This window comes from Ipomoea nil, unplaced genomic scaffold (genome assembly GCF_001879475.1).
Source record: "Ipomoea nil cultivar Tokyo-kokei standard unplaced genomic scaffold, Asagao_1.1 scaffold3199, whole genome shotgun sequence".
In the NCBI taxonomy this organism is placed as follows: Eukaryota; Viridiplantae; Streptophyta; class Magnoliopsida; order Solanales; family Convolvulaceae; genus Ipomoea; species Ipomoea nil.
This window is the reverse complement of record NW_017619627.1, coordinates 1,308,122-1,321,492: the sequence shown is the minus strand read 5'-3', so window position 1 is coordinate 1,321,492 and position 13,371 is coordinate 1,308,122. Positions and strand designations below refer to the sequence as shown.

The window sequence follows — 13,371 nt, the reverse complement described above, 5'->3', positions numbered from 1 at the left end:
TAACTAGCGTAGATTGCCCATACCTTGTGAACTAGCCAACAAAAGACCATATAAAGGTAAACTAGCTTTAAGTTGTTCATAGTTGGCCAGCTCAGACCAAGAAAGTTATTAGATTGCTGCATTATTAGTCGAACTTGTAACCTTATAGTTATTGAATCAACAACCTGGCCAACTTGGCTAAGATTGTCCCCGTATGCTTCTCTTTGATTGTTCCTATTGGTGATTTAGATACATTCTGAAGTCTGTGTTTTCTATTTTACCTTTCTATGCAGCTTTACTACCACTTCAGTTCACTACCACGTTCCCTACTCTTTTGGTGCTGCTGCAAGGTTCTCTCCCAGTTCATTTATTTCTTGACACAAACATTGAATCCCACCAATTAGCTAGTTTAATTCATTTCTTTATACAGTGTTCGAGTTTCAAATGCGCTGGGAGGTGGGAAGCCACAGGCAGCAAGAGTTGCAGTCTCTGCTGTCCTGATTCTATCAGCCACAGAGGTTTTACTTGCCAGTATAACCATATTTTGCTGCCGTTATGTATGGGGATATGTGTTTACCTATGAGCAAGAAGTGATCACTTACATTAAAGACATCACACCTCTTCTCTGTGTCTCAATCATCTTGGATGGTACACAAGCAGTCCTGTCTGGAGTTGCCAGAGGCACTGGGTGGCAACACATAGGAGCATATGTAAACCTAGGATCATATTACCTGGTTGGCATTCCTGTGGCTCTCCTACTTGGATTTGTGTTGCACCTGAGAGGAGAAGGCCTGTGGAGTGGTTTGGTTGCCGGAGCATTCGTGCAGTCCATTGCGCTTTCTCTTATCACAGGCTTCACAAACTGGGAAAAACAGGTTTGTGTTGATTAGTTTAAGTACGCATTCATGTTGCAGTATTACTATCAGTTTAAACTTTTAATTGAAACGAACACATCTTTCAATTCTGCAATCTGATCCCGGTTTTCGAAATGGACACTGCAGGCTGTAGAAGCAAGGCAGAGGATGTTAGATGAGCAAATGCTGCCACAGAATGAGTTTCTTGAATAAACGAGAGTGATTCACAATCTACCACTTAAGAACTAATTGAGTTGTCCGTGTGGGTCCTACAATTTGATTCTTATGCAGTGAATTGTACAACATTTTTGGTTAATTTGATTGGGTATAGATGAGTATCTGTAGCCATAAATGCTGCGAGTTCAACAGATCTTGTGATGTGTAACTTCACCATTACTCATCTTTGCCCCACCACACCCAATATTTTGATCAAATCACCAAAACTTCAATAATATTTTATTCTGTCACAACACTCGCATTACTTGCATGCATGCACGGCAATAACTAAGAAGACGACAACCATTGTACTACAAAATTAAATACCCTATTTGTCTACTCAAATCATAATAGAAAAACACTGTAGATCAGATGACATTTTTAATAAGTAATTATGCTTTACCTACTTGAGAACAAAACAAGTAGGTAAAGCATAATTGCTTATTAAAATGTTATGAGTTTAATCTGATCTACATTGTTTTTCTATTATATTAAAAGGAGTGATCAAGTAGGCTTTACCTACTTGATCACTCCTTTTAATATAATTTGCACACATTTTATTTTTATACTAAGTTGATACAAAGTTACAAAAATCAAGTTAACCCATGCATACATTGTCAAAATAAAAGAATAATATGATTTTTCGTAAATCAAATAATAAAACAATAATATGATTTTTTTTAGATGTAGATTTATAAAAATATGAAGGTCATGAGACAAGTAATCATAGAGGGTTGCTAGAGAATCTAATAGGGTAGTTCAAGTGAAAAGTAAGTTTTTCTTTGTGGGAAAATTTTTTGGGATAATCTGAGTTCGATTCTCACAAGTGACGATTCCCTCAGCTCGAATGAAAATAGTGGGTTGCTAGAGAATCTGTTAAGTATAATGTGAATCTTTATCAATTTTTAAAAATAGTTTTTTTTTTTTTTTTTTTGAGAGCAAAAAATTAATTCATTAAATAGTTAAATTTTTAAAATCGGCATTAGCATGTCAACAATGTAAATCACTCTTAAAATAGAAGCCAGCAGTCATGTGCTTAGAGCATCCACACTAGTGGATAATATGGGGTTATTGTAAGAAGAAATAACTTGGGTGGGGTTATTTATAGATGTGGGGTGGGGTTAATTATAGAATTATTTCTCCTGCAAATGTTAAAATATTTCTCTTCCCAAGAGGAGAAATATCAGAAAAGAAACACGCACAGCAGCCGCCCACACGGGCGCGTGCAATGCACGCGCGCCTGGCCATGTTTTTTTTTTTTTTTTTTTTTTTTTTTTTTAAATCCGTTTTGTTTTGTTTTTTTCCCCTTCCCACATGCTCTTTCCTAATCACTCTTACATTATCCCCCAATTCTCCCCAACCATTGTGAATGCTCTTAAGTACAGTAATCTTTCTTACATCCATCTAACGTTTCATGGCCACTCTTAAAAACATGAATAATATACTAACAATAGATTTTTGAAGCACAATTCAACTCTCTAATCAATCTAAAAATATTCGAGTATAAATTTAAAGAACATATAAACCATGTTAAGACACATTTTATAATTAACTTTCTTAACTAATTTTTTAAAATAAAAGCAATAGAGAAACTCTAGAGATTGCACTGAAAGATATCAACTATAGATGATGGATATCCGAGTAGGGTACCCAGTTGGGACCAGCTACTAGGCGGTTGGAATGCGAGTGGTCGGCGGTCAGCAGAGGAAGGACGAGCCGCACTTTCAACACATTACAAAGATGGTACCCCAAGGTTCTTTACAAAATTTGGGCGAGATTTAATTTCCTTCTCTAATATTAATTAGAAAGGGATTGTGTAACTAGCAAACAGATCTAAAGATAGTTTAGGAAGGTTTCTTCAATTCAATTTTGTTAGTATTTTCCATTCCTTTTTCCAATCACATGGCTATGTATAAGAGCATCAATATCATAGGATTATTTGGAGTTTATTCACAAATTTTGAGGTTTGATTGCCTACTTAATGGGTGCGTCAGGCACGTTGACAAGCGCGCCTGACATGCTACTTTTTAATTATTATTTTTTTTTTGTTTTAAACAATTATTTATTTATTTATTTCATTTCATATTCTCTTTCTTAATCACATTTACAAAAACTCCTCAAAAATCACAAAAAAATTATATCATTGTGGATACTCTAAATACTCCTCTGGGATAACTCTGTAAGGGGTTCAATTTTTTACTCCAGCAATGATAGTGTTTCGAATTCACTCTTACCTTTCTACATTGTTTTAATTAATCGGTACCTCGTAATCAAAAAAATGTAAAATAAACAATATCATTTATATATTGGTGTAGTATGTACCATGTGAGGCAGCCTGAGCATGAAATCATTATCCAACACTAATTTACTGACAAGATGCATTCAAGAGTCTAGACCCTCATGAAGTTTATTTTTTTCATCGATAAACCCAAGCATGGTGGAGTGGAGGAGTGGTAGGATTTGTTATTTAACCTTTAAAAAAAATTCCTAATTTTATCCGACTATATTTTGAATTTCATAAATTTACAGCAAATTATATCGTGCACCAGGTAAAGTGGTTTTGTATCCTTTTTTTTTTTTTTTTTTTTTTTTTTTTTTTTTTAAATTTTTTTTTATAATTTTAATTTTTTTTAATTTTGTTTCTCTTCTGCCGTTAATTTCTTAAAAAAATAAAAAATTCCCTGTTTCATATGTACATAATTGTATTGTAAAATACAAATAAACTTCTAACATAATACATATAATCTAACATCTAACATAATACATAATACATAAATTTTTAACATAATACACATAAACTCTTAACATAATACACATAAACTCTTAACATAATACACATTATAAACTCTTAACATAATACACATAAATACAAGTGTTAAAAAAACTGTAACAAACGGAACGGTGTCAGTCGCGTCAATCCTCCACCAACTTATAAAAACGACGTCGTTTTGGGAGAAACGCACAATACAATGTGGGTCCTAATGAACGATATAACGATTGTAAATTTACACCTCAGGCCTGTAAAGTTTTCCAAATTACTCCGTATATGATTATTATGCGTACAAAGCCAAATCCCAATTCAACACCAAATTAATGAAGTTATCATCTTTAAACTGTTTGTGGTGAGTTCGAACCTTCACCCTGCCAAGAGTATCAATTATAATTGCTCATCTCGTATATTACTGCTTATGAATTCTCATATAATAAAACTCATCACTTATTGTAATTTTTTTTTCAATAAAAGAGAAAATATTAATCAAAATTTTAAATTATATATATATATATATATATATATATATATATATATATAATTGCACTCAGATGCGAATGCTTCGCCCAGACGCGAAATAAGAATGGATTCTGTCCGTTAACGTGTTCAGATCTAATGGATGAGAAACACTGATTTTTTTAAAAAAGCGCGGTGGCATTTTCGTAAATAATTGAACATCGAAGTGCAAGTAAAATGTATTACAAGTGCATGTAAAATGTATTATAGGTGCAAGTAAAAATTTAGACTGAGCATCAATACTAAGTGCACCTATAATTATAAGTAGTTGCACCTATAGTTCTAAGTAGTTGCACATATAGTTATAAATAGTTGCACCTAGGTGCATGAATGTTTGCGGGTGGTTTTCAGGGATATTACTACCCGCTGAACTCATATCAATGAATGTTAACAAGGCAAAATTACATGCACTTATAGGTGAAAGTAGTGCACATATAATTATAAGTAGTTGCACCTATAGTTATAAGTAGGTGCACCCAGGTGCATGAATGTTTGCGGGAAGTGAATGTTAACAAGACAAAATTACATGCACTTATAGGTGAAAGTAGGTGCACTTGTAAGTGATTTTACTTGCACTTCGATGTTCAATTATTTACGAAAATACCACCGCATTTTTTTAAGCTATTAGATCTGGACACGTGTCGCGTGCTGATTCGTTCGGATATTCCTTCCGGGGTACTTATTCGCACCTGAGTGCATCCCTATATATATATATATATATATATATATATATATATATATATATATATATATATATATATAGTTAGGATCATATGAGAACACGTGCTTAGGTGAGAACGTGAGAACACATCATGTGCATCCATCTAATATTTTGTAATGGTCTAGATTATATTAAGTATGTGTGAACGCGCATTAAATTTGTGCAAACGCAGCAAATATGTGCGAACGCGCATTAAATATATATATATATATATATATATATATATATATATATATATATATATATATATATATATATATATATATATATATATAGGATCATATATATATATATATAGGATCATATACGAAGGAAGTGTTTAGGTAAAAAATATGAATAAATCTCAACCATAGATATAGTCCAAATCAACAGCCCAGATTGAAGATTAATTAAAAAATGCGCGGTGTGGCGAGCTATCGTAGACTCCCAAATTAAAACCTTACAAACGTAATAGCGGGAGTAATAAGGATCGATCCCACAAGGAGTAACTAGTTTAATGTATGTGCTCAAATTAAAGGGAAGGGGGTTTGGACTTTGGTATGAAATTGACAATCAAAGTAAGTAAATGAATAAAACGATGAAAACAAAATATTGAAAGCACTTAGAATAGAAAACCTTGGTTAGTAAATATCCATCAGCATTAAATGTCTGATAAATGCTCAATATATAGGAGCACAAAACCCTAGGATGATCTCCTATGATTGGTGGATGGCAAAAGTGTAAAAACTTTGGCTAGAAAAGTTATCAGCAACTTTGGAGCAGCGTGGTCCAACATGCTCCATGAACCAAGGCTAGATTGGCTATTTCAAATACTTTGGGGTTAAAAGTGAATTTTTCCAAAAGCTATATGGACGAATACTTGTTCAAAATTCCCTTTTGAATTCTCCCGGTCTCACTTAGATAAAATTCTCGATTTAAATCTTGGTACGCGAAGTACCCGAAAACTTAGGGATTTTTGAATGGGATTCATTTCTTCAGTGTCGAATTAATTTTAAAATGCGACAAAAATATTTTATTCAAACACCGATTGATTGCAAAAATTTTAATGGAGTGAAAACGGCTATTTTGGAACTTCTTAATACAGAATTTATAAAATGAAATTTTTGGGATTGGGCGAAACTGCTTTACATACTCCAGGGAGGGGACCTTGGGGATAAGGGCAATTGCTGTGTCAACAATCTGGAAGCCCCTTTTTCAAAGAAATTCCTAGCAAACTGAAATAAAGTATCCCCTACTATGCTCCACAAGTTGTGATAGAAGGCTGCGTTGAATCCATCTGGTCCTGGTGCCTTACAAGGTTCCATGTCAAATAAGGCATGTTTGATCTCTTCCATAGAAAAAGGTTTGTTGATTGCTGCCCAGTTTGTATCACTTAGAGTAGGAAATAAACCTTTTAACCCATCTTGGACTACAGGACTCGAATCCTCAGCATACAGACCCATGTAATATCTGTTCACATGTTGTCTTATCAGCCCCTCCTTTACAATCCACTCTCCGTTGTCGTCCTTCAATTTGTAAACTCTCTTGTTGCTGTTCTTTACCATGGTAGCAGCATGAAAGTTCCGAGTATTTCAGTCTCCCGACGCTATTCAATCTTCTCTTGATCACTGGTACCATAGAAGCTCCTCTTGGAATAAAATTTCTTCCAATTCGCGTCGTAGCCTCCTTTCTAGCCTTAACAAATTAGAAGTTGTTCTGAAACACAAACTGCGTTGAATACCATTAATTCTTTCCAGAATCTGATTTTTCTTTTGGAAAATGTTGCCAAAAACATCATTGTTCCAGGCTGTAGAGCTGCTGCCATTGTTGTTTTGTTTGCTTCTAAGTCACATTTGGCTTCCAAGACTGGTCTACAAACTCTAGGGAATTCGGGTGTGTGGTCCATGCGAAGTTAAAATTGAACCTCTTACAAATGCAGCTTGGATGAGGTTGCTGTGTAGTGTGTACTAACCAACAGTGGGGAATGATCAGATACGACCATTGGTAGATGCACCACAGTCGTGTCTGGGAACCTTAGTTATCAATCCACATTAGCCACACTGTCTCTTCCAAATGAATCCCCTCATATTCGATATGCCACACTGTCTCTTCCAAAGTGAATTTCGACCAAGTAATGGTCTAGGATCGTCCACGGCCCTTCGTACTTAGCGAATTCATAATCCTTGAGCGATTCGAACTTGGCTAAGAAGTAGTCTTGATCGAGTGCAATCAGCTCTTAGATAGCCACAGGTTTCCACATCTTCTGGAGTCTCTGCAAAAGGTAAGAGTAACCCACTTTACGCCCAAAAACTTTACAAATCAAGGATTTGCGCCAAGGTCTTCTAATTTTTTCCTTCTCTTCCTCTGTTACAGGTATCACAGGGTTGCTTGGATCAGAACCGTCTTCCTCCATGATTTCATCATCAGATACCCCTTCTTTGTCCGTGAGATTGTTGAAATCCTTGCGACCCCAAGCTTGATTCGGAGTCGCGTAAGGGGTTTTCCACTGGGCAGATCCCGGCGACATCAACTCGGCATCGAGTTGTGATTCTTGGACTCTGACCTCTGACCTTAGCGGAGAAGAAACCTCCAAGTCGGCCCGTACTCTTTTCGTCTTCCTAGCGATGTGTTCCATACTTTCTTGAACCTCCGGCGACTGAGAGGTCGCCATCGATAGTGCGGTTTCAGAGAGAGAATCTGACTCTATTTCCATTCCATACAAAAACTCTCTTTTGTTAATTAGTAAAGTGTCTTGGGTTTTGATCAGATTATGTGTCTTGGGCTTTGAACTAATTAAACAAGTAAAGAATTGGATTTTTGTTAAAGAACACTAAAAATTGAATTTTTCATTTGGGCCATGACTAAAATAAAAATAAAACTTAAGACTAGGCCCAAAATTAGTATAAAACGCTTATTTTAATTAATCAACTTTTGAACTCTAAAAACATTAAAATAAAATATAATAATAAATAATAAATAATAAATATATTATAAAAACCTATATAAATTAAAGTGTGTATTTAAAAAAAAATCTAAATTAAAGTGTAAAAATATGTTTATCACGGTGACACTATTGTAATTTTGAGTAAGTCAGATTGTCTTTATATCCGATTGTACATTTTTCTTCTTCGAGTGCACATGTTTCCTTCTTCAAGTGCATATTTCTTTTTTTTCGAGTGTATCTGTTTTGTTTGAGTACATAGTTTCTCCTTTTAATGCACATCTTTGTGCATTTGAGTGCAAAAATTTGACCTTTAAGTACACATTTTGTAGCCTTCAAGTGCATGTTTTCCTTTCTAAGAGTGCAGAATTAATTTTCTTCGAAATTTCACTTTTAGTATCTTTTTTTCCCTTGCCTTCTAGTGATCCTCTTTATGCTTTCAAGTGCTCAATTCAATGCATACAAATACATGTGTGTCTTACTATTTTGTAAAAATAAAATAAAAAAAAAACACTTAACATTCTATTGAACCCTTTTTTTTCTTCTAGTGCATTTTTAACCTTTAAATTAAGTGCACGTTTTGTAGCCTTCAAGTACATGTTTTCCTTTCTAAGAGTGCACAATTAATTTCCTTCGAATTTTTCCTTTTAGTGTCTTTTTTTCCCTTTCCATGCCTACACGCCTACAAGTCTATGTGTGTCTTTTTTTCCCTTTCCATTTTTTCAGTTAGCCGCCTAGGCGACCGCCTAGGCCGTCTAGGCACTAGGCGCTACTCTATCGCCCGACTAGCGCCAACGCCTATTGCAACCATGCTATTATGTAAAAAAAAAAAAAAATACTTAGCATTCTAGTAAACCATTTTTTTCCTTCTAGTGCATGTTTTTAGCCTTCAAGTGCATGTTTGCCTTCGAGTGCAAATTTTTTGCCTTCAAGTGCACATTTTTATGCATTCAAGTGCACAATTCTGGGGCAGTATTTGTTATAATCTTTTGCATTCTTTTCAATAACATATAACTAAATTTCTAATAAAATTTGTGAGATTTACAAACGATTTGTATGTGTAATTGTTTTAATAACACTTAAGTTGAATAACTTTCATTTTTGGTACCATAAATTGCATCAATTGCACATCTATTTACCTTCGAGTGCAGATTTTTTCCTCAAGTGCACATTTTTGTATCTTCAAGTGCATGGTTTTGAGCTTTAAAGTACACAATTTTTATTAATTCGAAATGATTTTTTTTTTTTTTTAAAAGAGCATCAGATCTGGATGAATTCAATGACTAAGATCTGTGCGCATTTTTTACCTGGGGACATATGCGGACCCAGTGTGGGGGCAATGAGGGCAGTTGCCCCCACTCCCCCACCCCACCCCTTTATATATATGTATGTATATGTATACATATATAGCATGAAATATTATATAAAATCTATATTTATGCTAAAAGTATCAATAGTTTGAGTAGGCTAGTTGGTTAAACTTTAAATTTTATGTTATAAAAGGCTTATGTCATGGGTTCAAATCTCATTAGTAGCACTTTTAATTATCTTCTCTCTTTCATTTCTTCACAATATAAATTAAATATTTTTAGTCTACTTTTTATGAATCATTTAATTAACAAATTAAATGCTATTTTAATCTAGTTTTTATAAATCATTTAATTAATGTAGTATACAAGTTTATAATATACTTGATTGTATTCGAACTAATTTAGAAAAATCGATCTAATTAAAAGAAATTAAAATTTAAAAGTATTTATGAATATATTGTTATTCAAATTATTTTATCTAATTGATTATGTTTCATATTTTTCATAAATATATTATAATTTATAATGTATTTTTGTATTTAACCTTATTATGGTTGTTTGACATTTCTAACATCATTTAATATTCGCCCCACTCAAATGATTTTCTGGATCCGCCATTGCCTGGGGAATCATTCTCACATGATCCTAGACGTGTGTGCGTGTGTGTGTGTGTGTGTGTGTGTGTGTGTGTATATATATATATATATATATATATATATCACACACACACGATAGTAAATTACACTTTTGGTCCAATGACTATTGGGATGTTATTAATTTCAGTCTATGAGTTTCAAAACTGTCAATTTAGTACTGTAACTATTCAATTTTTCTCAATTCTAGTCCTTCGGATCAAATTACTAGCGAAAAGTGGTCGGAAAATGTTAATGAGTTAAATACTGAGGACAATTTTGTCTTTTCACCTCCTCTTCTCATTCTTCATTGTGCAAACCATCGACTTTTTCCTGCACATACTCAGTCCTAATTATTCCTGAGTTCCGGAGTTTCCCATTCACTGTAGTAGATCGGAACATGTCCTCGACCAGCGCTGAAGGAAGACCTTCACCTGGGCAGACAAACCTTTTTCAAGAAAAATAAAAACAGGTGATTAGTTGATGAACCACGAAGGGGAAAGTAGTCCCAATTGCTGAAATCAAACTCTTCAGTTTTTATTGTATAAATTTTTTGACCGAAAACTTCATAGCTCATAAATGAAATGTAATTGTAACTCTTAAGATAGAAGCGGAAAACAAGAAATGTAATCCATAACTTTGTTAACTAGTTAAGACAGTGGAGGGGGCGGTTGTTTGCACGATTAAAATTGCAGATGAAGGCCGCCCTGGTTTGCGACGCTGAGGCAGTCAGAGAACGTTCGGCGGAGAAGAACGAGAATAGGAAGTGAAAAGACAAAATTGTCCTCATTATTTAACTCATTGACATTTTCCGGCCCTTTTTCACCTGCAATTTAGCCGGAGGGACTAAAATTGAAAAAATTTGAATAGTTACGATACAAAATTGACAATTTTAAAACTCATGGACTAAAATTAACAGCACCTTAATAGTCATTGGACTAAAAGTGTAATTCTCTCTCTCTCTCTCTCTCTCTCTATATATATATATATATATATATATATATATAGAGGCTCATGCTCATGTGCATAATGTTCTTATGTGAAAATAGGGTGGAATATAAGCCATAAATTTGCATTGATCTAATGCGCAAGATTAACCCCCCCCCCCCTTTTTTTTAAATGACGTTAAGTTTCAATCTCTCTGCGCGATCATTCTCAGTCCATTCTCCTTCAATCTCTCCGCGTAATCATTCTCAACCCATTTTCCTTTTGTGCGATCATTCTCTCTCATTCAGTTATGTTGTGAATTCCATCATATTCCAAAGTTCAATTCAATTCAATGATCTTATGCCGGTAAAATTGTTTTGTATGGACGAGTCCAATGCCTATAGTGTTCATCAGGGATCTTGAGCTAATCAAGGAGGTTTTGAACAATGTGCATTAGAAGAAGGAACAATGTGTAATTTAAGAAGAGACAATGCGCTCTAGAAGAAGGGACAATATGCACTGGAAGAATAGACAATGTGCACTGGAAGAAGGACCAATGTGCACTGGAAGGAGGAACAATGTGCACTGGAATAAGGAACATTGTGCACTGGAAGAAGGAACAATGATCACTTGAAGAAGGAACAATATGCACTTTAACCTTTACTGCGCATATATATGCACATGGAATATATTATATGTAATGCATATGTTTCAATAAACTATAATGATTAAAGGATACTATTTGGAGTTGGATCACAATACTAATTTCTAACGTAATTGAATGAAATTATAATTTGATAAATGTTTGGTTATTGTGTCGAAGATGAACATTGGTTCTTGGATGGAAGGGGATGCAATGTGCACTAAGCGCTAGAAGGGAGAACAATATGCACTCGAACGGAAAACAATGTACACTGGAAGCTTGGGAGACAATATGCACTGAAATAATGAACAATATGCACTGGAAGAAGGGGCAAAATGCACTGGAAGAAGAGACAATGTGCACTAAAAAGAGGAACAATGTGCACTAGAAGGACAATGTGCACTGAAAGAAGGGACAATGTGCACTGTACGAAGGAAGAATATGCGTGGGAAGAAGAGAAATTATGCACTGGAAAAAAAAAACATTATTGACCTACATAAATTTACCACACTGGTTCCGCGTGTTTTTCAAATTTTCCCTCATTCTGGACAGTTGATCTGAATTTAAATCAATAGTTGAGATCTCACCATATTTTTCACCTAAAGGAATCTTTTCACCTGATCCGTTATATATATATATATATATATATATATATATATATATATATATATATATGAATAAAAAAAAGTAAGAATGTTAAGCTTTTCAGCAATTTCAAGCCCTTTAGCTTAGCTTGGTGGATGATTACTTTATCCAATCCATGGAATTTCTATTTTCTATTGTTTTTGGAAAAAAAAAAGGGGCTCCGGACGCGCCAATGAGCGCGTGCCCTGTATTTGCCTGTGTAGACCACGCATGCCTGCACAGTCTTTTTTTTTCCCTTTTCTCTCTCCTGGCGGGCTTCACAAAAAACAACATTGTAGAGTACTCCAACTTTTCTCTCTCCCCACTCACTCTCCTCCATATAAGTCATGTTGTCCTAAAAAATTATGAAAAATCCATTGATGTAGATTGGTTGAAGTATATTTCTCAAACAAATAATAAATACCTGGAGTATCAGGTTTTCGATCCATAGGGAAGCGGGGCGTATCAAGCATTAGCTACTAATCTATTCATGAGAAGCTAATCATATAAAAAAGAGTGATTGGTTGATTGTAAAACTAATTAAAAGAACAAGGTAGCAGGTTGATGAAAACAATAGAGAAAGAGTGAGATTTCTGGGATTCAAGTGTTTAATCACCTAGTGCTAATCTAAAGTGCAACATTTAATTTTGGTTTAAACAAGTGTGAGAATGCATACAAGGGGAGGAATTACTCCCATAATTCCAACCTAAAATAATGTGAGTGAATATTCATTCCCATGATATAAACACTCATACAACACAAGAAAGAACGAGCATTCAAGATAAGTCCTTAACTAATATGCCATCTCCCAATGTGCAATAGCCAAGTGCAATTGTGGGTGCCCTAAAATATGCCCTAACTCCCATTAAGACATAAAGATAGCCATAAAACAAGTAATTTAGGCTTTTAATTACTTGCATCAACAAAATAGAACAAAATTGCAACAGAAGCTATAAAACCCAAATATCAATAGCATTAAGGAATTAAAGAATTAAGCACATATGTTCATAAACACTTTCACCCAAAAATTCCTAAGATGTTTTAGCCACTCATGGCTAGAATAGAATTCATTGTAATAATATAAAATAGTTCACAAGCAACAAAGAAAGTAAAAGAAGAGAGCAAGAGATTCTCCCAAATCTTCCAAACTTTTATAGTGGGAGCCAAATAGGGGTTGATTAGGAATTTCCGCACAGCTTAAATCTCGCATAGGCACGAACTTTTGACGCGTCGAACCTTGAGTGACTTTCTTCCAACTG

At 34.4% G+C, this 13,371-nt stretch overlaps 1 protein-coding gene across 2 annotated transcripts in view; it reads left to right on the top strand.

Moving 5' to 3' along the window:
• LOC109168532 (protein DETOXIFICATION 14-like) overlaps nucleotides 1-13,371 on the top strand; it is a 94,261-nt gene that overhangs the window by 1,478 nt on the left and 79,412 nt on the right. Inside the window, exons 4-6 of one of the 2 annotated variants that reach the window (XM_019317584.1) lie at nucleotides 273-329; nucleotides 410-854; nucleotides 981-1,285. The exons of the other annotated variant lie outside the window; for it this stretch is intronic. Of the exons in view, the coding sequence (XP_019173129.1) occupies nucleotides 273-329; nucleotides 410-854; nucleotides 981-1,046 (568 nt within the window). The 3' untranslated portion in view covers nucleotides 1,047-1,285. Of the gene's footprint in view, nucleotides 1-272; nucleotides 330-409; nucleotides 855-980; nucleotides 1,286-13,371 lie in introns of those variants that run through there. 2 annotated transcript variants of the gene reach the window in all.